This window comes from Pleurodeles waltl, chromosome 1_1 (genome assembly GCF_031143425.1).
Source record: "Pleurodeles waltl isolate 20211129_DDA chromosome 1_1, aPleWal1.hap1.20221129, whole genome shotgun sequence".
Taxonomy (NCBI): Eukaryota; Metazoa; Chordata; class Amphibia; order Caudata; family Salamandridae; genus Pleurodeles; species Pleurodeles waltl.
The window spans coordinates 982,363,205-982,389,208 of NC_090436.1; the positions used below are offsets into that span (position 1 = coordinate 982,363,205).

The 26,004-nt window shown below is 41.0% G+C and overlaps 1 protein-coding gene across 6 annotated transcripts in view; it reads right to left on the bottom strand.

Annotated features, from left to right (window-relative positions):
* Positions 1-26,004, bottom strand: part of FAM13A (family with sequence similarity 13 member A) — an 848,928-nt gene that overhangs the window by 215,922 nt on the left and 607,002 nt on the right. For all 6 annotated transcript variants that reach the window (XM_069230260.1, XM_069230261.1, XM_069230259.1 and 3 more), the window contains 3 exons: positions 25,438-25,624; positions 4,646-4,722; positions 3,054-3,096 (listed from right to left, as the gene is read on the bottom strand). In XM_069230260.1, coding sequence (XP_069086361.1) covers positions 3,054-3,096; positions 4,646-4,722; positions 25,438-25,624 — 307 coding nt within the window. The remainder of the gene's footprint in view (positions 1-3,053; positions 3,097-4,645; positions 4,723-25,437; positions 25,625-26,004) is intronic.

The following is a 26,004-nucleotide window of genomic DNA, read 5'->3' on the forward strand; positions in this document are numbered from 1 at the left end:
TCTTGACTCGCTGAAGGTGCGAAAAGTAGCCGCACGAAGAAAGGATTTCAACAGCCGCGAAATTTGAATGTTCCCGCTCTGAGCTTCCCCAAGCATAAGAAACTGAACGAGGTTCTCTGAAACAATGTCAATACGACTTTGAGAGGACTTCATTGGATACAGCCTACAGCCATGCGTTGAGGAGTTTAACTTTCACTTTAGATACCAAGGGCCTGATTATGATCTTTGCGGACGGGGTCACTCCGCTACAAACGTTAGGATATCTGCAAAGATCCTAATCAGGCCCTGAATCAGAAAGTGAAATCTTTCACCATGACTTCTGTTTTATTGTAGTCAGCCTGAAACTGCACCTAGGTCCCGGTCAAGCATGAACACCGACTTCTGATTGGCACTTTACTTTTCCTTGGTTCTTTCTGCCCTAAAATCTTTCAGGAAGTATCTCGCTGGTTCCTCTTACTGAATTTTAGTCGTTTTGATGTCGTTTTCCTCATTGTTTCTCCACTGCCAGAAACGGGATGAGGGTTTTTATTGTGATATAGTTTGACTTTTTACTTGTTTTGGTGCTACTAACTACTTTTCCTTCAGTTAAGCCATATGCTCTGGGCTACCAGGAGTTGAGCTCACCATTTATTGGCCTGTGAGTTGAACAAGACAGGCTTTTGGACTTACATGGGAAGGACTCACATCCTCCACACCTAATAAGCCATTTACTAACATGTACATACAAACTTCTGAACAAATCACCAGGGCAATGCACTAAAAAAAGTAAAGTCTGAAGGAGGTGTAACTGATCAGTAGTTCTGAGCGGCGAAACCTTAATGGAAACTCCTGAAAACTTGTACATAAACTGATCCAACAAGCCAATAAGGTTTTATACTGCCAGGGCAAAGCAGCTTTGCTAAAGGTAATCTTTTCTTCCCCTAAGCAATGCAAGAAAAAAAGGCCCGACTGGTCTTTTCACATACCTGTCCGACCATTTTCTGACAGCTCCACAATTGGGTGCATGGTAATGTGCTTTGTGGAGACCAGTGCCTCACACATGCCCTACTAACATACAAAGCAGAAAAAAGCCTAATTGTGAATCATTTGCCATATCACCACACTGCAATATCAAATTGTTACATAGTGGTGGCATACCTTTTTTTCATGAGGCACGGCCGTGTGCAACTGGCATCTCTGTGTGCCTGCCTACTACTTGATGGTGTGGAACTTTAAAAAACCAGGATCCTGGTATCCACTACTAGATAGATAGTGGAAATACAGGCAATTTAGGGAACAGTAACAATATAGATGCATTTTACTGTGCCAAATATGAATGAACTGTGGTTGGACACGACTAGTTAGATTGCTTTGATATTAAATTCAGTGGTGCGAGCAACCAGAAATAATGTTCTATATAGGCTGTTTTCAAATAAAGTTAGGATGTTATTCTCAGGGACTCTAGAAGAACGCTCAGACTGGATTGGTCTAAGTGTTCTAATCTGACATGGTTCTGGTATGTAGCAAATAAAGATATATTTTCAAACGAGCAGGATCCGATATGCAGCTTGATTTTATTTCACCGGCATCTATTTCTTTGTTCTCACTCTTCACTACACACTCTAGTGCTGATGAAGATGAGCACACATTTACCAGGCATGACGACAGATAATGACAATTAACAGTTCACTTCATAAGAGTGTTTAGTTATGAACTTTTTGCTTCTTTGTCTATAATATAATGGATGTCGAAGTACCATAAAAAGACAATCTGCAACATGCTACCAGAATTGCATAAAGTAAAAAAACTATTTGGATCTGCCTGTTAAAAGTATAGTTAGAACTGCAATTAAAGGCATGGTGCACGTCGATTTGGGTATAGTCCAATCACACATGTGATGCAACAACTAACAAACATTTTTTCCCAGTTATGCAGTGAACCGTGGTGTCATTAGAGCACTTCAAACACCATGCTCGTTACATGACTAGGCTGGCCCACAAGTTGTACATGTGGCAAGACCTACCCTCTACATTTCAGAGACAGCGATAAGACACATTCCAAATTCACATGATACACATAAAAGAAAGGGATTGTGGGGAGGAAATGAGCATTGATGGCGACAGCATTGCAAATACCAGCTCTGTCACCATAACCTTGAGAACACTGAGCTTGTCGACACACGTTTGCTTCTGCAACTACTGCCTTCAATTCAAATACTGTGTTTTTTTATATCCACATGAGAGGGGTTGTTGTGACCTGCTTTTCTTGCAGGTAACAGTAGAAAAGCTGACCAGTCTCTCCTAGTGAAGGGTTGATCTTAAGAATTGTGTTGAGACTGAAGATCAGTTTTGCATCACAAAGTAAATTAGATATAGAGACTTAAAATGACATGATTAATCAACTCTGAGAAAGATGAGAATTCATGTTTAAACATTTTGAAGGATAATTTCAACAGAATTCCGATTGTGAAAATCAGTCTTAAGGTTTTGGAATTTCTCCATTAGGCATGCGCTTCTCCCCAACACACGAGTCTGGAGTGATCATCGCATGATGCTCCCAGCTTGAACACAACAGAGGAGCTGGTGACGATGTAGTGTCAGTGCTCAGCTGTAAGTACAAGACAAAGCTCATACCTGGTAGTAAATAGGGATCAGGGGAGACAGAAGTCTAAAAGCACATAAGGCTCAGGACAGCCCTCAGGGGAAAGGTTGTCCAGGCTGTGGAGGCGAAATAGCCACTAGACAAACGCTAAACACACTCTATTAGAGAGAGGGAGCTTTGCAGGCAGGGGAACCTGAAGGAGCAAAGAAAGGAAGTGGAAGAAAGAGGGAAGGTTGAAACAAGGCAGCGTGAAGTAAACATTGACACTGAGGGCGACGCAAAGGATACATGTAGTGAAATAGAGGAGAGAAGCAGTTTCAACTGAAGATTATGTTTTCATTGAGTAATGTAAGCAACAGTGCGCCCTCAAACAAAAAAACTATCAAAAAGAAGCCCAGATATAATGGGGTAAACAGGCATGTTTCTAGAAACCCATAATTTTTATCATCAATGGACAACACTTGAATACTAACCTGCGAATGTCTACCACAGTGTGACTCCGGTTCGCTGTCTTTGCTAAAAAGAAAAGGGTATAAATCTAGTTTAGCTTTACAAAACTCAATGGTGTACATGAGTTACAGATAGCGCAATTACAAGTTTTTTCAGACACATACAGATGACCCATATTCTATTTTTGCATCAGGCAGAAATGCAGGACACTGATATTTGCTCAACTACTCAACAGAAAATAGGACACACAGCACAGTTGCTATGGATTTAGCCTAAAAATGAAAGAAACTAATCAATCTACAGGTCCTTTCTTGTTTGTGTTACAGGTAAAACAGAGAAAAGTGAATCTCCTCAACTGATTTTTTTGATAAAGGCTACTGGATTCAGTGTTTTTGCGACCAATACAGATACTTTACTCTCTTTTCTTATCACAGGCTTCTTTCCACTAGCAATCAAGTCGCAGCTGCACTCTTATACTATTAGGCGTTTTACCTCAGTATAACTACAAAAAAAGTATCATTCTTGTCGCCCTATTACTGGAATAAAGCAAGGTGACATGGAAAGACAGGAATAGGCCCTTGTGCCTTATCCAGAACATTAGGTCGCTTTGTAAGCTTCCACTTCACCTACTGCAATGCAACATCCTGTCATTTATTAATTCTTCCTACTTCCACGCCACTGTTGAAAAACATGGAGAACATGAGACCTTGATAAGACAGGTGACAAAGCAGAGGAGTGATTGGCGAGGTGGTGCAGGTAAAAAATGAAAATATGTCTGAACTGCCCTTTACTTTTGAACTATGTTTATCATCAAACACTTGAGATTTAGCCTCTTCATTTCCAGCTTGGTAGCATTAATTTGCACTTTGGTTTTCTATCACCTTAGTCCTACACTATTCTTGCCTGTTGGACACCTGCAAGTGACAGTGATCTGTATACCCTTCACCCAATTTTTGCAGAACAATTTCTATTGTACTTCACATTAGTTGCGCCCAACTCCTGAACATTCCATGGAATCAAATCAGTGAGGCACAGTATCTTCTGCCTCAACAGTGTTAATAAAATGTCATTCTTTCCTGCACCAGTATTTTATGTTTAGTCAAGCAGTGTCAACCCAACCACCTTTAATAGCAGAAGTACACAATGGCTTTGCAAACAATGGTGTCAGGCTAAAAACTGAGTCCAGGGGTGCACAATTTGGGGTTGGGTGCCAGATCCAGGCCTTATTTTCAGGGTATCCATTTAAGAAATTTGCATTCAATAAACCTAAACAGAGCTCACATGGAGTCAGTGGTAATCCAGAATATTTAGGCACAGATTTGTCACTATTAGGCTTACGTGGCATACCCCTGCTCTAGCCAGTTGGGTCTTTCCTGAACACTGCATTAATATCATTTTTTTCCAACGAACCAAAGAAATAAGGACCTTAATAGATAAAAACATAATTGGCCAGCCGTCTGTTACCGAGGAAATGCTACCTTCTTTGGGTTTCACCTGCTCCCAGCTCACATTCTCTTTTGTACCGGAACAAGGAATTCAGTCACAGCATTAACAACTACAAGTGAGCAAATAACATGAATATAAAAAAAAAAAAAAAGGTCAGTTGAATAATTACCCTTCTTCAGCCAGCACTTCCATGCTGTCGGGTCCAACTGTATCTGCTGACCTCGGGGAGCCAAGAGTTTCCATGTTCTGCAAAACACACACATCAACATATATTTGGAGGTTATCAATGCTACATCATACCATTCACATAAAAAAAAGAATATCAAGCTATGTCTGGCCGTGCTGGTGAATTAGACAAGCGAGGATAAGATGGACATTCTGGGAGACGACCGGTGCCCATGACGTCAACAGAACAAGCCCACACTTGAGAGAGAAACAATAATTTACACTTTCGTTTTTTCCTGATGTTTTTTGAAATCCTGTTTTCACTGACCCTTACATCATCACTCCAATGAGTAGGCAGGCCTAGATGCAGCATTAGTTCTGAACATTGGTTTTCGTCACCACCCTCAAATCTCATTTGATAAGCAGACCAGTTGATAAGATTTAGAGGTATTCCACACCACTGCAGAAAAATGCGTTTTAATTTTCTCTCACAAAGACAGACAATTGAAAGATACATTCATAGTTCAATAAAACTGCACTTTAATAAGCGACTAAGAATTTCTAGCCTATTGCCGGTCCATTTTAATGACAACGTGGTTATGGTGCCTTGGATCGGAGTTCTGGACATCAGTGTGGATATGGCCCTTTGCCAATAGCAAAGCAACATACTTTTTATGACAGTTGGTGATCTAGCCTCCTTCTGGTGTTTCGATCCATGAGGTGGGAATATTGATTTGCGGTCGCATAAGGAGGTTGAACACTTTTGCAAGGAAATGCAGAAGGCAAGTTAAACAACTTGCTTCATGAACTGACATGGGTTTGTCCAAAAAAGATGCCTGAGTGCAGCAAACAGCTCAAGAAGCATTACATTAGAAAAGTATTTCTGTCAACGAGTGGAAATTACTTCTACTGGCTGCATCCATTTTATGCAAAAAGATATGCTTCAAAGAAGTTATATAGTCAACTTAAGTTTTTTTTAAATAAAAAGTTCATTAAGTTTGTAGCAGAGTGTAGTGGGATTTGGAGGTAGCACGAAGAGACGGAATGAGGCAGAGAGTTGAAATGAAAGAGGTGAGACATGTGAGGAGGTGCGAAGTGCAAACACTATATTTTTTTACCTAGGTCGAGCAAAAATGTGACTCACACCAAGTACTTTAGGTGGGATGAAAAATGTGGGAGGCAATAAAAGGGTGGTAGTTTAAGACGCATAGCTAAGAGACGTCAACAAAAGGTGTTGCTTATATAACAAAGGGAGCAGCCTAATACAACTGAAACAGAATTCTGCGGTTAACAAATTAGAGACTTAATGGACCAAAATTAAAAGAACTCAGTAGGCAATAAGATATTCATTTAATAGTTTATAGTGCACTACTAACCTATTTTATAAACTACAAAAACTGGATTACACAGTATAAAATGCCTGCTAAGGCAAACTGAGATGTAACTGTTGATATCCTGGTTATTAAACTAGGCTGAAAGTGTGTTAGGTACTGGGGTACCAATGGTAAACAACAATAGGCAAGTTATCTCTTCATCCCCGTGACATAACATGCACTTCTGGTGGCGCTGTGTTACAGTTGCACCATGTGTCAAGAAGGCAGATACAGCTTTTTTGCTAGCCAGCAAAGGACACAAATAGCCTCAAGGGTCTCCCGTGGGTCCCCGTTCAATGCGTGTTATCAGGTCTCTCCAACAGACAGCTTTTAGGTGTCTTTTGTTAAAGGCTTATTGAGTACAATGCCAACACTCGCAGAGGGCTTTGGGTCGGCCCCTACCCACAACTGGTGGACTTAGTCTATCTTGTTTACCTGCTTCTTACTCAAGGACTTTCCATACTTTTCTTGTGTTTGTCTCTACACTGGAGCACAGCTTCTTTATCATCTTTTTGAATGGATAACTTGTATTTTTCTTTGCCTTGCAGAACTCATTTTTTTCTTTTCTTTGAGGACTTTAAAGACGTGTATGTATTTTCCTGCTTTCTCCTGTATGCGTTACATACCTTTATATCCCCACCCCTTTGATTTGTGTTGCTCTTTCCCTCACCAGCTCGTCTGTTGTTTCTCCTTACCCTCCCTGTATTGTTCTACTTATGTTTTTCAAAACCTTCTCCTATTCCTTCCATCTCTTCCACACCCCACACCACTTCCCCCTAGATATTCCCTGCTTGACATTTTTGCTCTCTGCCACTAAGTGGTGTACACTTGCTCGCCCGCCTCCCCCACTCCTCCTTTTCTCCCACACCCTTCCACATTGTATTCACCTTTTTGGAGGATTCAGCAGCTACAATCTGCTGCTAGCCTGTTCCATGCTTTATACTGCGCTTTCACGTATTGTGTTTTTTAATTTACCAATCCAAGATAGGTGTCCACCTTGAAACAGTAAATCAATTTTAAAACAAGCAATGCAATGGGCCTCGCATATTTCGAACAAGTTAATTGTCATGTTTTGACAGTGCCCTCGAACAATACGTCGGCAGCAGCGGACGGCACTAATTAAGTTGAAATCAATTAGTGCTTGATCCTTGTTCCACACCAAGGAACACAAATGATGCCAGACATGCCGATGAATTATGAGGACGTAAAGAAGAGAGTCACACAAACCAACAAATGGTGAGCGACAGGCGTGCTCCAAGACCTTTACTGATCTCAACAGCATCTCGCAGACGAGTCGCATGTGCAAGCACATGTACTCGTAGGCTTGACCCTAAAAAAAGCCAAAACATCTGCTGTAGCATCATAAACATTTGCTTGTGCACGGAAGCATCATCCCGCTACAGGAAGCATTTTGACTTTTTTTTGGTCAATTCTGTTCAGCTTTGGCAACCAGCATTCTTTTTATTACTGCTCTTTGGCATCATCAATAAACATTGGTAATGTCAAACGGTTGGCTACTACCTTTGAAAGGAGAAACCTTTCGTCTTTCCCTGTGCTTGTTATGCTGTGTCAAGGATCAACCCAGAGGTGTCTGTCGCACATACTGCACTGCCCATACCAACATGCTTGGCATTTCAATCATACATACTTAATCACTCCATAAAATAAAGGCTTACAGCTTTCTATGGCAAGCCTTTAATTCGACATATCTATCTAAGGAACCCGAGTTACAGCTATTGTCCACATGTTCCCATTTGCTGCTACTGGATTCGGGCAAAGTTGCCAAAACAGCATTAAAACACTGGCAAATGTTACTTGACAATCTGCAAAGGACTCTGGCCAAACTTTAAGCCTCGGATGGATGTGGCAAATGTAATGAACACCATGAATATCCGCTGGCTTCTGCACGCTAGACCTTGAGAATGAGCGTGACGTCGTTCATTGACATCTTTTCTCCTCACCCCTTGCTGAATGCTAGGGCTGTAACTGCTCTGTTCACTACTATGGCGGACAGTGGGTGCCTAGTGCATAGCTGAAAGCACCAGCACAGGACTGATGCAGAGCAGGGCCAGACAGAAACCTTCAACAAACAAAAAAGGGCCCAAACATTCGAGGTTCGGGTGAAAATAGTAATCGGAGATTCCTTGCCATCGTGTGCTTCGGTTCTGCAACAACCACACAGTTATCACATTACTCAAATAAAAAAAATGCTGATTTACCGATGCTGTTAAATCCACAGGTAAAAAAAAACACGAGCCCCTAAATGTTGGATTTGTGGGCACACATAGGAATGACAGAATCGCCCCTGGCCCCCCAATCAATTCTTAGAGTAATTTGACTTTTGCGACAAAAATTAGAGATCACCAGCCCCTCTACCCTTATGCACTGCTTTTCTGACCGCTATTCTCACCATTACGGTCATACTACCTTAAAACTTAAAAGTGGGTGTTCTACAGGTCGCTAAAACGGCGATGCAGCAAGATGTCCGTGTCCGCCGGGGCACAGAGGGCCCGACAGTCAAACTATACACATAGTAAGCCTTTCCTTTCTACTCCTCGCTTCTCTATTTTTACGTCCTCTCCTTCCATCTATTGTTCTCCTGCCACGTTAAAAACGCTAAACAAGCAGCGTACAGGTGACACGGTCTGCAGTCAAAAATATGTAAATAAATTGTTTTACTATGATTAAAATAATGTAGTATGTGAAATCAAATTTAAGCTTGATTAGAATCATTCTCTAGCTTACTTTGCAATATGAGGCTGGAATTCAGAATTGCTCACTGTGCATTTTTTCCCTCGGCTGTTGGCTCACTCCTTTAGCTCTTCATCATCCCTTCACTCAAGTCCCAATGTAAATTCGATTTCTATTCTTTTTCCTTTTACTATAGAAGGCATTTTATGACCATGGCGTCGTCATCCCGAGGGAAGCGGGCTGTACGTTAAAGACATTACAGTTTAATAACAGACGTTGTTTCAGTGCCAGTATCCCTACTCTCCAGAACCTCACAACATTTTGCCGTGACGTAGCACCAGCTCTCCAATGACGCACAAAGACGTCCACAAAGCACAAGGGGAAAATGTGTTGCGTCGCTGGTCATGGAGGGGGTCTGGCTGGGATGACGAAGAAGCCCCAGGCCACAACAACAGGCAGCAGATGGCACACTCGTACGGCCCGGCCTCTCGTCAGCTCGCGTTTCTGTCCGCCTGACGCGCCTCAACACCTGCGCAAAAGCGAGCATGCAGCGCATTCTTAAGAAGTGGCGCGCGCTGGGCGCAGACTGCGGGGTCACGGACTGGCCGAGGCCCAGGAACAAGCAAACGCAGCCAGAACGGTTCACTCACCGGTATCCCGATGGGCCGCGAGGTGACACTTTCTATATTTATATACTTTCTGTCAATAGTGCACGCATCCTCGAAGTGGTACGTTTGTGAAGCAGGCTCAGCTTTCCAATGAAACGACGCACAGCAGGGCTGTCTGCACCGTCAAACGTCTTAGAAATGTCGTCGTGTGTACATTATCTAAAACAGGAGCCCAGTGACCTCTCCAGATCTGTAGACCATGAGAGGTTGATTTACAACCTGGCTGCTTCAGGGACTATATTGAGTCTCACAACGCTGACTGGACATGACAAGGGGGATTTAAGACATTTCGCCTTGGTGTCAGATGGCACATGTTTTCCAATCGACAGCACACACCCCTCCTTTCTAGAGGGTGTGCCACCAGCTTTGATCACACCATGGCCAGCACACGGGACTGTATACGAGTTTATAACGGCACTACACATTTCAGCGGACACCCAGCTAGATAAAAGTAAAACATGGAAGGCCACTGAAAATGCAACACCTTGCTCGTGTCAGAGCGATGTGATTGGCACTAAGTTGCCGTTAACTGGCCTAAAATGAAGATCCAAGGACCATGATTTCTTCCAGGGTGCATTAAGGATCCACTACAACATAACAGAGCCCTCTATTGCCAATGTTTAGTATATCCTATACTGTGCCGAAAGTATGTTTTAGTTAATTGGGAAGAAATTCAAGTTCGAAAAGCCATCGTCCCCTGTTAGCTGTAAAAGTTTTACTTAAAGCACAATAACAGGCAACCCGCATAAAAACATGTAGTGAGTGGCTCCCTGGATTTTGATGATGCAATGGAGCAATGTGTTGTGCACCTCTTAGCCATGTGCACAAGATCTTTAGGTCAATCAGGTGATGCTCTGACCTGAGGCGATCCCTGCAATACAGGCAGCGGAGGTGCTAGTAATACTCTCCTGCTAGTGCATCTGCATAGCTTTCCTGTCCAGGCAATGACAACCCTCCTAGGGCCTTCTTGTACCCTAAACCCCAATCTTTCGGAGGTCAAAGGGCTTTGCTGATTGCATGGGTGTTCCCGATATGAAATGGTACCTTCTTGTGAGTCTTGAAGGGCTTTTCTGTCACAAAAATGGGGATTTGCACCTTGGGGGATATTAAACTGTTTTCACCATCTGTGGCCCTGAATAAACTTTTTCTATTTTATGGAATATGCAACTGGGTCAAATGGGTTCACCCTGGTGAAATTTTTTAACTCTTTCTTATTTTACAACAGCCTGGCCTGACCCTTCTCTTTGAGGGTTACAAACGCTGAGCACCTATACGAAGACACAGCATACAGCACCCAAAGATATCGCTGCTGAACCACCAGCTTTCAGTGCAAACTTGCTTTAAGGTCAATTTGGTACTCCGAATTTAAATAAGTACCCTTTGCTGACTGCACTTACCTAAAAAAAAGCAAAATGTAATTTGCCATCTAACCCAAGTTTAAAACAAAACTGTGTTCAGAGGCAGAAACTCTCTTTCATCAAACTACCAAATAAATAGAAAATACGAAGTCTTTCATTGTGTTGCATAAACTGTCTTTTGTCACTTGCTGAAAAAGAGTAATCCCAAATCACGATGTCGAGGTCTTGACTGATTTCTTCTTCAAATAAATTCCATACTTGTTTAATGTGACAGACTGAAAACAGATTAAAGAAGAATCTAAACATTTGAGATTGCGGACATTTAGTCGACATCATGCAGCAGTCTTGTTATTGAAAAACCTACTGTCAAGGATCACAACTAAATCTTTAGAGAAAAACACGGCACACTTTGCCAGACAATGTGTACATGGTATATGTATAACGTGAATCTCAAACAGATTCTTGCTGCAACCATGTGTTTCCTCTGCTCAAAAGCCTCTGATTCCACAGAGCATCTGTTAGGCATTCACAGCTACCATACCAGCTTTTAAAAAGCAAGACAGGCGCTTTGGTGTGTGGCAGACTCCACGGAAAAATGAGTATCAGCAAAGTGGTCTTTCTGCAACACAGGAAGAATTTGTCCTAATGCAATCTGGAACTAGCATGTTGAGACTGTGTTACCCTCCTAATGTATGCAATTAAATATCTAAGCACAGATGCTCTCTTAATGAACTAGAGATGCTGACATGCTGCTGGCACAGTCACAGCTTGTTTGATGAGCTGAAGTTTTGCTTCCTGCTTTTTGAGACACGCTTTAAAAACCTAATGTCAATTTACAAATAAACATAAATTATGATTTATCAGAATAAATATAAATATATTCACTTTAAAAAACAAACGTTAGAGGGACGTTCTGAATGCACTTGCACAAAACCATAGAAATTCAGCAGTTATAGTTAAGAGTAATTTCAAGTAACTAGAACTCGCGCCTGAAGGTAACTATAACTCGCACCTCTGCCATGCACAGTTTTTTCTTTAATAATTTGACTGCTAACGTTTCATTTATATTTTCGATGGTGTTATAGAAGTTTTTATGAGTGCTGTAGTATCTGAGGAAATTAGCTATGCGTGGCTAGGGCAGGCCTTATAGTTGCAATAGGGTGCACGTTATAGTTACTTGAAATAACTAACTAGAACTGTTGAATTTTCTGGTTTTGTGCCAGTAAATTCAGAACCTAACTATAATGTCCCTGTAACCTTTGGTTTTCTAAGTGCATTTCAAAGTTTTTTTTTTAATTCTATTTCCTAAATACAATGTCCCTGTAACGTTTGTGTTTCTCTGTGAATGTCATTTTTTTTAATTTTTTTTTTTACATCAAAGTAATTTTCTGTACTATATGTTAATCCAACCCCCACTAACCACCCAACCCCACACCGAGCACAGCCTTTGGCTGTGCACAGCAGGAGATGGCAGCAGGGCCTGTCTCTCTGGGTGTGAGAATAGGTATGAGAGGCTGTCTCTGAGTGAGAGAGTGGCTTTGAGTGTGTCTGTCTGGGTGTGAGAGGGTCTATGTGGATGTTAAGAGTGGGTGTGAGAGTATCTGATTGTGCTCCAAAAGATGAAAGATGCATTTACCTTCATGAAGGATTTCAGATTGTTTTTCAATATGGAATCAGAGAGCAAACACACTTGTTTTGTTTTCGGCAAGCCCAGGAGCGAGGATCATTTGTCCTTTCCAGAAGTGGAGCTTTAACTGGGGAGCCTGCTACATTTATATTTGTAAATTCTTCCTGAGCTTTAATTTCTGTGAAATGAGCATCATGGCCAGAAAGGAGGCTCACTTGCTCGTTTTTCAAACAAGAGTCCAAGTTTGCACAAAATGTCTATCCAACTGGATCACTTTCTACTGGTGAGTTAGTAAGTGCTACCTTGTTAGCTAAATGTCCAGTGTGGGGAAGGGGGGCCTCGCAGCCCCTCTTCCCCAGTCGATTTTGGCCCGGGGACCCCATCCCCTGGGAACCACTAGAATCCCAGACTTAAAAAAAAAAATTGCAGCGAATTCGAGACCCCATCATGAATTCACAGCAAACACTTTTTTTTTTTTTTAAATAACTTTTTTGCCTGAGTGGGTGTCTAAAGCACCAGAGCTATCCTGGCCCCTTTACTTATTTTTTTTTAATCTTTTCTTCTGGGACTTGGCTGAGTCCCAAGATGGCTGTTAACATTTCCTTGTTGAAGTGCTGGCATCCAATCAGATCTCAGCACGAGATCTGGAGGGCTCGTGCAGCCAGCCACCCCTCCCCCCAAATCCGGCTAATGTAATAGACTGCTGTGTTCTATGTTAGCCAATAACACATTTTTCTAATAAAGATTTTAGGGATATGACAGAACAAGCCCTGCTGCTTTCATTTTTATAGTGCAGGATTGGGCAGGAATATGTCATTTGACGAAAACAAATAGAAACCACCAGGACCACCAACGATGTTTAAAAAAACAACCTAATAAATGTTTCAGTGAAATTAAAACACACAAAATGGCTTATTAGAACATATTGCGTACATTCCACAATGCAGGCATGACATTTACTTGGACATCCTGTGCATGTAACAACACCCACACTGACTGATATTTCACACACCAGCCAACCAACCAACATAACACAAACCATTTAATACATAACCAAAAGGCTATCTATATAGATTAGGATCATGGTTCCGTACAACACTACTAACTTTATCCAGCACACTTAAACACCTGGAAATGACCAAATCAAATAACCCACATTTTAACTGAACACTTTGGGTAAGACCTATGATAGCACTCATTATATTCCCTAATTTATCTATTAATAAAACAAACATAAGGCAAACCACAACAGAAAAACAAATGCATTACCGTCATTACGGCTCAATCTCAATTAAAACCTGGCCTATTAGAAAATTCTCAAACTCAAAGGGAGAAAGAACCAGACATAAAGGAACAATATAAGTGGCAAAATGTGTTGGAATTTTGTGTTTTTGCTACCATTCTATGTATATATTCTATTTTCATTTCGATACCAAGATAAAAACAATTATGTAGACGATTCATCTAATCTCAAGGGTATTCCTTTCGCTTGATCGATTTGTAGACTGTGTCGCTTCTCCGGTGCTATCATAAAGCTGGAAACCACAATTAAGTGTTGGACAAAAACAACTATCACCATTTATTTGTATATTTCTCAGTTCTCAAAAAGCACATGCATTGATCAGAGGCACATAAGCAGTGTAAACTAGTAACTATCTATAACCAATTCTCAAAACAAGTTAACAACTGAAACAATTCTCATGTTAATAAAACCAAATGTCATTTTTTTTCTTTTTCACACATGGGGAGATTAACTGATTTGTTCAGAATCAATGAATTTTGTGCTGAGACGTATTAAGCTTTGGCAAAGCCAATACGTCTCGCCTTTGAGACTATGGGCTTGGTCATTCGCTTTTGCTCATGTTGTACAACATAGGCATTGCCGACTTTGGCAATGATTTGTAGCCACGCTCCAGAGCACTGTGGCTGCTGTGTAGTATGGCTAAAATAATAATTTTAATAAATGGACAATGATGCATTCAGCACTATTGCACCTCAAACAATATTAAATTTGCTGCGGGTACATTTTAGCACTTTTTAAATTAGCTTTAGCCACACTGCAAAGCATCCGCCCTGCTGGATAGCATGGCTAAAAAAACATTGCGAAAGCTAATAGCTTTCATGGGTGAGACCTACTTGCGTAGCCAATGCTTTTTATTTTATTTTATTAATTTGAGTTAAGGTGCAGCAGTTCAGATATTAGGAGCAAGTTTCAGAGAAGGACATATTTCTACATTTTACGTTCTTATTTTATACTATTTGTGTATTTAATATAGTATGCATGCAGGTATGTAGTGCATTACAGAGAATATTTTAGTGAAGGAATACAATGTATGTGGGTTCCTACTGAAGAAATATTTGCTTACCTCTTGTAACGTGTTTTTAGTGCATCACCAGCACATTACAGTCACCATAATTACTTTACAGTCAGCACATTTCAGGTAGGTACATCAGGAGTCAATGCATCACAAGAGTCATAGCACTTTAACAGTAGTGTTTCCAGTGAATCTCTGAAGTCTTTGTAAACCTAAGGTTAGGTGTTGAAACTAGAGCTAACCATAACTTCCCTAACAACTTTACTTTTCTCACTGTGTTTTATTTACATCACATCTGACTGTATCTTGTGCTCAACTCGCCATGGATAGCCAGTGATCACAGTGCATGGGCTTTGGCGCAGTCCGTTTTTCTTTTTTTTAAGGGTTTGCGGACCCTGCCATAAGGTTTGTGACCCTTGCTGACTCATGGACCCATGCAGCAACTTCAGTTGGGTCTGTGGACAAAAAACATTTTTAAACGCCAATTTCTTGAACAGATTTACACTAAAAAGAGGAAAGGCACTTCTTAGACTATAGTTCTACTTTCATGTCGGCAAAAAGCAAGTGTATGAATGAATGAATTAATAATAACATTTATACCACACAACAGCTGTCCCGTAGGGTGTCTCAGCACTAAAGTAGAGGGAGACAGATCATTAGTCTTAAGCATTCTGAAATAACCAGGTTTTCAACTACTTATTGAAACTCGGTTCAGAAGGGCTAGCTCCGAGATCGAGTCACATTTCATTCCACGGTTTGAAGACGAGAAACAAAAAGGAAGAACTTATTTTTCTCGTCCTATAGATCTTTCAAGTGTTTAACAGCAGCTTGCTATAAGATCTGAGATGTCTGTAGGGCTTGTGAATGAATGACTGAATTTATACCGCGAACATCCTCAGTGTCCTGGTGCTAAGCTTATACTGCTAAAAAAAACCTCAGATATTTAGGGCCTTTTCCATGGAAAACTCTAAGTCAACGCCATGTATTCAAAATGGATGTGCTTTACAATCAGTAACCAGTGCAACCCTTTCAAATGATGTGAACTAGTCTGCTGATGGAGAACATTTAGTAATCCCTTCGCTGCAGCAGTCTGCACCACTTGAAGCCAGTTTAGCACGCATCAAGGCAGACAAAGATTACAGCACTGGCATAATCCAAACTCACGGTCATCAACAAGTGGACCATGGTCTTACAAGTGTTATCAGCCAGCATGTTCATGATTTCTCTTAGGGCACAAAGGAGTCCACTGGCAACATGCGAGAGCCAAAATACAGCGGACTGTCAAATTTAAAGCCCAAATTCCTCGCTCCAGCAGTTGAGGAGAGTGGCTCTCCTAGTTCACTTGGCCAACACAGGCTGCACATTATGGCCTGGGAAACGCCATAAAACAGAACTTCGTTTTTTAGGGGTTTAATTTCAGACAGCTCTTCATCTGATCTGGCACACATATGAGATGAGATTTCAAAGCCTCTTGAAGTTCATTGTTCTGTTTCTGAAAAGAAAACATAAGCTGCGTGTCATCTGCCTATGACATCACCTTGATGCCATGTGATGAATAGTTGTGGCAATAGGCGCCATCTATACATTAAATAAAGTAGGCCTTGAAGATGAACCCTGGGGCACACTACGGCTCAATGGCTTAGTAGTGGAGTAATAAGGGGAATGAAGACTCTCTGGCATCCATCAATAAGGACTGATGCAGCAGAGCAGAACACCATATCTCTGGAGGCATTTGATGGTACAGATATTTGTTCGGCAATGAAATTGGTCTGCACTTTATGTACTGCTTTATGTAATTGTTTCAAAGCAATTTTTTAGGAGTTTTCATCACTCACATCATACAATTTACACCACACTCTTTCTGAATATTTTGAGTAGCTCCTTTTATTCTGGAGCTCTGCTGTGAATCAAGGGGCTGATGGTTTGGTTCTCTGGGAACTCTGAATTTTCAGACAAGCAATATTATCAATGGCAATTAATCGCAATTGATTTTAGAGCACACATCTTCACCAATATCTGCAACATGTAGGCTGAGAGGAGGCAAGCTGTAATAAGAGATTACTTTCATTAATCATGTGCCACACTTGAGTCTTTGGAATATTTCAGGCTTCGCGATTGATCAGACTGCTGAAAAAACACAAAAAGGCACAACATAATGATCAGACTAGATTGACACGAAGTAGAGCCTAATGGAAGAGCTGAAAAAATTTAGAAAATAAGATCTAGTGTGTTGCTGGCTATGTGGGAAGGGTCCGAGACCAGATGTGTTTGATTAAGAACTGAAAATACATTTATCAACTGGGAAGCCTGGAGGCAACTAACGTTTTTTCCTGCACATTAAAATAACACAGCACGGTGAAGTCAGAGTATTGCAAACAGAGCTTGAATTGTCTGATGCCCTCTATGAAGAAGTACATCAGATGTAAAAGGTTATCATATGAATATTGGTTAACTAGGATTCTCTATTACCCTTGCTGCACCCTATAAGTGTATATCTAATTAGCAACTTCTCATATAAATTAACAAGTCAATATATAAGATAGCTAACACAATAATTAACTTGTAAGGCATCTTGATCCAAGGTCACTTTCATCAGGCGGCATGTATGCAAATGAGACTTAAAAACAAAGCACAACGTATGCTGCAACACCTCTTATCACTGCTTCCCCAATCTACTGTTTTAGAGAAATTCCTGCCAGTCATTCCGATGCAGTCAGACTTTAACTTAAGGAAATTGTTGGATACCCAATGTGTACACAATACATCTGGTTCCTGATACCGCTACGGATCAAGGCTTTAAATTCATGTGGGCACTAAAGCCATCCTCCAGCAAGTCAACATTCAGAATTGAAATGCATAGAAGTTTAACAGAGCCTTAAAGATCTCTACAGGAGGTGACAAAGTAAATCAGAAATCAATTTGCGCCAATTTCTACCTGCTAGCAACAGGAAAGTGACAAGCTCCTCCGAGTTGGTTCACCATTCTCCTATTACACCTTTGAGAGCTGCTGTATTAGCCTACAAGCAATCATGATGCACATCGCTCAACGATCCATAAATGCCATTGAGCAAGGTATACAGATGGGCTTATCAAGCATCCAAAAAGGCAGCTGTCTCAGTGCTGCATGCATCCGGCCTGGGAACCAGTCGAATGAGTGAGGAGCACATAATTTCTGTTACATACCGATTATGCAATTCTCTAGGGTTCTTCCCACTCAGGGAAGGCCCAAACTTAGCTTTGTCACTAGGGGACTCAATGAGCCAATCTTAAAAGAACATGGAAACACTTTCAATCAACAATAACGAGAAAGAAATAACTCTGCTGAAGCATGAAAATGTTGTTCGCAAAACTAGTTACTCCCATCACTTTAGATCAGACAGACCAGGGTTTCTGTTTGCTATTACTCAAGAAAACAGACTTTGAACATGTTTAACTAACCTAGCTATCTATTTCATCTCTAATAAATGATGTCTTGGAGTCAAACAAGTCACAAGGAGCGAGACACCGTTGCTAATGGCTTGTGGAAGTCAGCACCTGCATTCTCATCAGTTGGGCACGAACCACGTAGTTAGCAGTAGTGCAGTACATTGAGGTTTGACGCCCTCTGCAGGCCAGCAGACTAAGCTTGTATATGGCTCAATGTTATGCGTTACAATATTAGTTCATCTTTGAATCAGCTTCCAGGGTGTGCTGCATAGTACAGTGATATCTGCATTCCTGAGTCGTGTAGCAGTTCTAGCACTAAGTCACTAACCTCCATCACAAACAACAAATCTACTTGGTAAGTGCTCTTCATCAGTTGATCTGGCAGAAATTACAAGCACGGATTATGCCACATAAAATAAGAGAAAGAAATGCATCTTGAGTTTCAGTGCTCGTCTACTTTGGTTTAGTTTCACAACACACATCTTCTAGAGTTTGGTTGCAGCATCAAGTTGGAGGCCAGTGCTGGGTGTCTGTAATCTGAAAGCTGTAACTGATGTTACCACCATGTTCAAGTTCTGCCAACCTAACCAAAGGCCATACACTTCCCTTAAGACCAGCATTGGAAATGAGGGGGTTGCGTACAGATCCGACAACTATTATTGAGCCATATTCAGGCTGGCGTCAGTGAAACGTGCTGACTTGGTCCTGCTGCAATTTGCTGACACAAGGACAAAGTCAGTGGCGCCTGTCAGGGCAGCAACCTGCAGGAGGAGATGGAGACCTTTTCATTTTCAGTTCCAACTGGGCCAAACACAATCACATCACTTAATGGGCCATCAACACATCAATGCCATCGAGGCAGCAAAGACATTCAGACGGTCACGTCACATGTGCGTGAGCTAAAACAAAGAAAAACTATGTGTAGGCAGGCTTTTGAGTTTTTCAAGCTCCATATGTAACAGATATACAAGCACTGTAATTAGTTCAAATATATACATTTCTATGTGTAACTGCACTGATAACCATTTATTGTGCACTTAATAAAAGTTTTCATTACCACCGTAAGACACATTGTTAGCAATGTTAAAAAAAAGGAAAAACTGATGAAAAAGAGAAAGGTTCTCATCTTATGCCTTGCAGTTTGCATAAAGGTCCTTGATGCCAAATAAAAAAAAATTGAATGAATAACTACACTAACAACCTACTAAGACGTTTTTATTACCACCCAAAGAAACTCGTTTGAGCAATCTTAGAATAATGAAAGATTGACAAAAAAAAGTAAGGTTCTAAATGTCTTTGATGTCAGTTCATACCTCGCTGAGCTAAATTACAAGGATTTGAACCCTATGTCCCTCAGATACAGGATCTCTGCTGCAAAAGCAGCGACCGAATGAGCTGTCTACATCAAATACACATGTGCCGCCTGCATTTTATGTTAAGCTTTACAGCAGGAAGATTAAATCGCTTATGTATTCATTTTAAGTCAGACCTGTGACTAAACTACACACAGATTTCTCTTGCAAGTGAATTACCCATTTACTTTATCGTTACTGGCTTGCCGTCATAATACCTTGGAAATTCCTTGGTACATCAAGATCTCTATAGCAGGTGCCCTTAACCTGCAGAGTGTTTCAAACCGCAGCAGAGTTTTGTTTTTTAAATATATGTGTACACTGAATGTCAGCTTAGGCTCTTGTAACCCCTCCCCCTTTCTGATGCAATCCCATGAGCCCACATTGAGGGGATCCGTAAGTACATTTATTTTGTTTACAGCACTACTAAAGACAATCTGACAACTGTTCTGGAAAATTCAGTTATTTGACAAATGGTGTGGTAGGAGAACACAGCAACTGACTTTGCACACACCAGTTGCTGTGGGGTTGTTTGGCTTCGGCTGTACCCGCCAATCAGCGTATGTTAGCAACAGGTCTTTTCATAGATATTTAGTAGGGGAAATGCAGAAGGCTTCCTCGAGAGCTACATGGGTTGTTAACACACAACCCTTGAGGTCTGTTAGCGTCATGGGCCATGTGGGTGACGACTTTATTCTCTTACCCTCACCACTAGTGGAACTAGCACATACATTTGAATGTGAAAATTGTCATGCAACACAATACACCACACTAAGGAAATTACATAGATACAAAATAATTAAAGTGTAAATGGCACACATCACACCTCTGATAATGGCAAATATTCAGAAGAAACTCTACAGAAAAGAGTACCCTCTTCCAACAATAGCTTTCAGCGCCTTGATCCCTGCAGTCAAACAATAACACGGAAAAGAAGATGCTGTGTTTCCTTTCTGTTCCTAATATGTGGACACTGTTCTATGCAGTTTGGATTTCAATGGGCTGCTGCCATTTTCACACGTCATTCACACACGCTATTATTCCCCAGCGACTGTGCTATCACCTTTAGATTAGGTCTATCCTGTATCAGTTTATGTAAACGGTCACGAATATTAAATCTGTAACTGTTACAAAAGCCATGTTCGCTTCCCCTACCTCAGGGGATGGCTGCCTACGTTGCGCGTTAATCTACAATTGACATAAGGTGAAAAACTAACATCACACATCATTTCGCAGTAAAACTCCTACTGTAGAGTCACATGTTCTACCTATGGTATAAAGCCAAATTCTTTCTCCTTAACTGGAGTAGAAACAAAGCACTAGATGCTTTATGACTCTTGCATCCATTGACAGCACTACTGACATGTGACAGTATTACTAGAACTCCACGTTGATGATTTGAATACACTTTTATACTTATTTGTATATATGCACACTTGATAGAGGGAGGTGACCCAAAAAAGGTACATTTGCAATCATCTTGATGAAGGAAAAGCACCTGACATTACTGCACGATGTTTATTTGCCAATCTAGAACATGTCTGAATGCAGGTTCTCATTCATCCAGCATTATACGCCATAGTTATGAAATGCAGTCTAGGGGACAGTAGTCCAATATTTACCAAGAGCTCATTTGTGTTTTTGCTAGTTTATATTCTGTTCATATACCACATTAGTCCACTTCAGACATCTCAAGTATGGCGGTATCTCTTGGTTAGAGACTGAGGGTTTGGAAAGAATGTTGGTGATTCTAATGTTTGGCTTACAACACGAAAAAGGGAAATTACACTTGCCAAGAAAACTGGACATGTACGAAGAACCCTGTAATTGTTGATCTGAATAAAGGGTTCATCACATGTAAGAGGCTGTAATTCAATGTAACCATGAACTACAATTTATTGAGCAATTGTGCATTTGCTTAAACAGTGTTTATAGATCCTACATGGGGGGGCGATGATTCTACCCATCTTCGTAGCATCATGCTTGCAAATAAGGTACCCACAAACGAAGCTTATGCTAATCCCTCCAACTACTAGCTGGCTTTATTATGTGTGTGGGACACCAGTGTGCAGTAGTGGAAGCTCTGTGCAAACGCCAAGCTATAAACTGCTTCCATATTAACAAGTTGCACAATGTTGGTATTCATCTGCACAGATCTGTAGTAAATGTTAATAGCTAAATTCCAGATGCTAAATTTAAAAATCTCGGTTTTGGGTGAAGTACAGTTGACTGGTGCATTGTCGATAGGCTTTGACTGTTTGTTACCTCCCAGTGTGGTAATTCAGACATCTCTACTAGGTGTGAGAGTCAATTCTGCCTGACTCAAGTCGGTGCAATGCACTTTAATGTCACTGTTGAGAGTTTAGTTTAATTGCTCACTTGGGGCTCAGTAGAACTGGTGGAAAGGGGGATGCAAATATTCGTACCAAGTGATCGCCAAATAATTTAGCTTTGATTCTTAACATTAGTTCTCTTTTTAAGTCTGACTTCTGCTCCCCAATCTCGTACAAGTAATTCTGTAATATTCTGCTATAGCTGCCTCTTGTATATTTCTCCAATTCATCCTAGTCTAACTGAGAGGGTTGTTTACTCTTTATTTTAATTAACTATATTACTTTTCAAGTTTTAAAACTTAATAAGGTAAACATGCAATTTAACTGTGTTGATTATCGACCAAGTCTCATCAGTCAAACCTTCCATTATCAGCATTATATTTATTGCGATGAAACAACCAATACATTAGACCACACACAGAAATCTATTCTGTGAGCTCTTACCCCCGAGGCATGCAGCTATTCCCTTCCCCCGGAGGTAAATCCAGGCCCCCATGTCGTTTTGAGAGCTCCCATAATTGATCAAACTTTTTCGGGCAACCTCTGCTTGCACAGACCGTTTGGTCTGTGTCAAAGCACCACTCCATGTACAACAGGTATGTTGTTGGGACTATGTGGGTGGGTGGCCCAAAGCCACCTGCAGGCACTGCTCTCATTCCCTGTTTAGCAGCTTATGATGTTTAGGTAAGGCCTATTAACCTCATATACCAAGAAACACTGTAATAGCCGAGATATTTATTTATTTATAGTGACTAGCAACACTGTGATATGTGTCAAATGTTGTTCATTCTTAGTATATTATCTGCAAGCGTATCTTCATATGTAACACCCAGTGCCAAACTCCTGTGCCACCTGTGATAGGTGAAGATATATCATTGCTGTATGGCACATACTGATCACTATCTCACACGGCACAAAAGAACCTGAAAAGTTTTCCATGGCTGAAATATCGCTAAATTATAGTACATCAAGTAGATGATCTTAATCTGCGTGTACTGTTACGTCTTGTCATGTAATGCCCCCCATGTATTCCACCAAACTGCGAGGGAGGCACCTGCTATGGCCACACTTGGGACATAGAATGAAAAGGGTCTTCCAGGTCTCTGTGCCTCCTCCATTATACATTTGTGAAACTTCTTGTCCTAATCCAGTAGCTGTTGTAGCATTCTCGGGCTGCCGCTTTAAGTGTACACCAGAATAAGTAAATAGAACTTGTTCTTGAACAGCCCTAAGCTACTTTTTTTGTCTGCGTGGTTTGTTGTGATTGGCTACGGTCTGAATTAATTTTCTTTGTTATAGGTGGAGAGGATAAATCTATTTAACAAATCAAATTCATAAGAAGCTAAAATGAAGAATCTTTTCATGCTCCACGGAGCCCAAGACAAACATATTTTTGTGTCCCCACTGTCGCTGGAATTTTATGGGACATAAACCATCCTTCGCGCTCTTCAATCAAAAAGTATTTGTATTTCTGACAAACCTTGCAAATTACTCACAGAAACAATTGGAGTCCAAGTGGGTAAACGGGAAATGCTCCACTCAAGTGTTACCTGAGTGCACAAAAAACTGTATTTGAGATTGTAAAATGGAAATTCTGACTAATAGAAATCAGATTTTTTCATGAGGAAAATACATGCACTCGACAGACTTTTCTCTATTAATATGTCTGCATTAGGGGAGAGAAAAGGGGAGCAAAGACATGTCACGGGAGGAGCCAAGTAACAGCTTATTTAAACCTACAAAGTTAGTAATCATAAGGTATTTTCACGTTTCCCCACTAAGGAAGGATCTAAATAATTGTCTTCCAAAAGCAGTACTGTATTTACAAGACGGGCGAGCCTGGCCCTCATATTCAAAGAAGGCAAAGGAAGGGGGGAGTGGGGTAGAAGGCTATTCACAGGACAAATATTCTCACAGTGAAGAAAAATGTACAAGCGTAAATACACACGGACACAACATCTACTTGTGAGGACTATCCCACTAAAGAGTAGCAAAAAACATCCTCAAGGGAAGCTAAGGACGACTCAAGGTCATTTTACGAACGCCTTACAGGCTGTAAATCAAAAAGAAAAGAACTGCCTTTTAAACATATTGGGGCGCATTTAGCCTTTAATCTTAAATCCCATTTTCCGAGCCCCTAACAGACACAAAAACAGCAAATTTCCATTAATTTTCAAAAGCATTTGCAGAACTAGTTGATAGGGATTGGGATTGGATATGATCCATTGAGATACAGGAGGCAGGGCCACTATTATTCAAGATTGGTTAACAATGGGTTTTGCTCATTTAAAGTAGGAATACAACTGTGTCAAATAGCCCTAGATGTAAAAGGCAGTTGGAGTCATAATTCCTAAACAAACCTGACAAAAAATTGTCTTACAATCAGATAGCATGCATAAACATCCTGATGTGTTTTGGGCATTTAAAGCACACATCATCGTGAAACAGAATTGTGTGGTTTTCGCTCATTACATTCATACAAGACAACAGTTCACCATTCTCGGAGCAAAGTTTCTGCTCCTTCCCATACCCATGGAAACTGGAATTATGTGATTGTGCGGCCACTGTGAATTTCAGATAATCAGCGATTGCTACATTTGCCATATAATCGAAGCCCAGACAGTGTTACCATGTTTAAAAATGAAGAAATAATGGAGTAATACTATTATAAAATATGCTGCATTATGCCGTATAATTTGACTTTTCATGCCGCGTAATTTGGCCCTCTCCTGCTGCATAATTCCAGTGGCCCTGTCTATACCACTACGCTTCAATAAAAAGTCTGCCACTGCTTCACACCTGTTAGTGACTAGATGGCTATCCTCTCTTTTATGCTAAACTCCACACAGGCTGAACTTATTTACTACCCTCGCTACACCAGAACCATCTTATCTACCAACTCCCTGACACTCAAATCTCGGTGTTTTTCAGCCAATCTAATAACCTAGAATCCTACAGCAATTGCACAGCCTCTGTGCGATACCAAGTATCCAACCTATGCAAAATCTATCCCCATATCGTCTTTAATACAGATAGCATACTTCTGCATGCAAACGTCCTGAGTAAGATTGATTACCATAACCATCATGTGAGCTACTGCGACTATACTTCCGGTTTAACTCTGCTCCTTCTCTCTTTATTTTTACTTTTAAACATGCCTTAAAGACTCAGATGCTAGAAAGTAGTCGCAACTAACCCTTACCGAACCACTTTTGCACTACCATGCCATCTACTATACTCTAATGTAATAATGTAGATATCTTAGGTCTATTTCTAGCACTTTGTCTTCTCTAATTGGCCTCTCACTCACCTCCTATCATGCACATAACAAACAGATATGTGTTTACTACCTTTCGAGCGAAGGTTCTGTTGCTACGTGCAGGATTTTTGTCAAAATGCACATTTCTAATTGAATAAATTAGACAAAATGCTTCATGAGCCATGTATAATATAATGGCAGCTCGGATACCGTATTGTAAATGAACTGATCTGAAGCACGGCATCCAGCACAGGGCTCTTTAGGGGTCATGTAATGGGTAAAACCGAGTTCATCTCCTTCCCACCTGCACAATGGACAGAACATGTGAAAGAGTTCTGACACTCACGAGCATAAACACAGGCCTCAGTCTGAGGAAAGTAATCATTCCACTTACCAGGGGGCTGTCCTGATTATCATTCAGCTCAGAGAGTTTTGTGCTGGATTTTTGGCGTTTGGGCTTGATCCTTTCCTCGAGGTACCCAGAGCTTTTTTCCTGCAGCTTCTCCGCCTCCTGCGCGGTCAGAATGCATTCATCTAGGCTCCCGAACTTGGAAGGGATATTTTCTTTGTTGATGACCTCTCTAAATAAAATAGGAAACCAAGTTGAAAGTCAGAGGTCTGTACTTTAAAATGCAACTTGTTGCACGCACGCCACCTAAACGCTTACGAATAAGAATGGGTATTTCATAAGGTCCAGGGTAGTACTACTTTATTCACGTCTCCAACGGGGGAAGGACTTTATCGTATGTGCGCAACAGTGCGATAAACACCTGCCAGGTGCCGCCTGCTACCTATTATCTGCCCATCGATAATTCTGAAACTGAGTCACGATTCAAATCCAGTTTCCGTGACCTACCCTAACACTGTGTATTGCAATGTCACCTGGGCTAGGTCACAAATTGGTAGTGTAAGCACTCAGCCATTGAAAAGAAGCTGCATACGGACTGTCTAGAGCTCAACT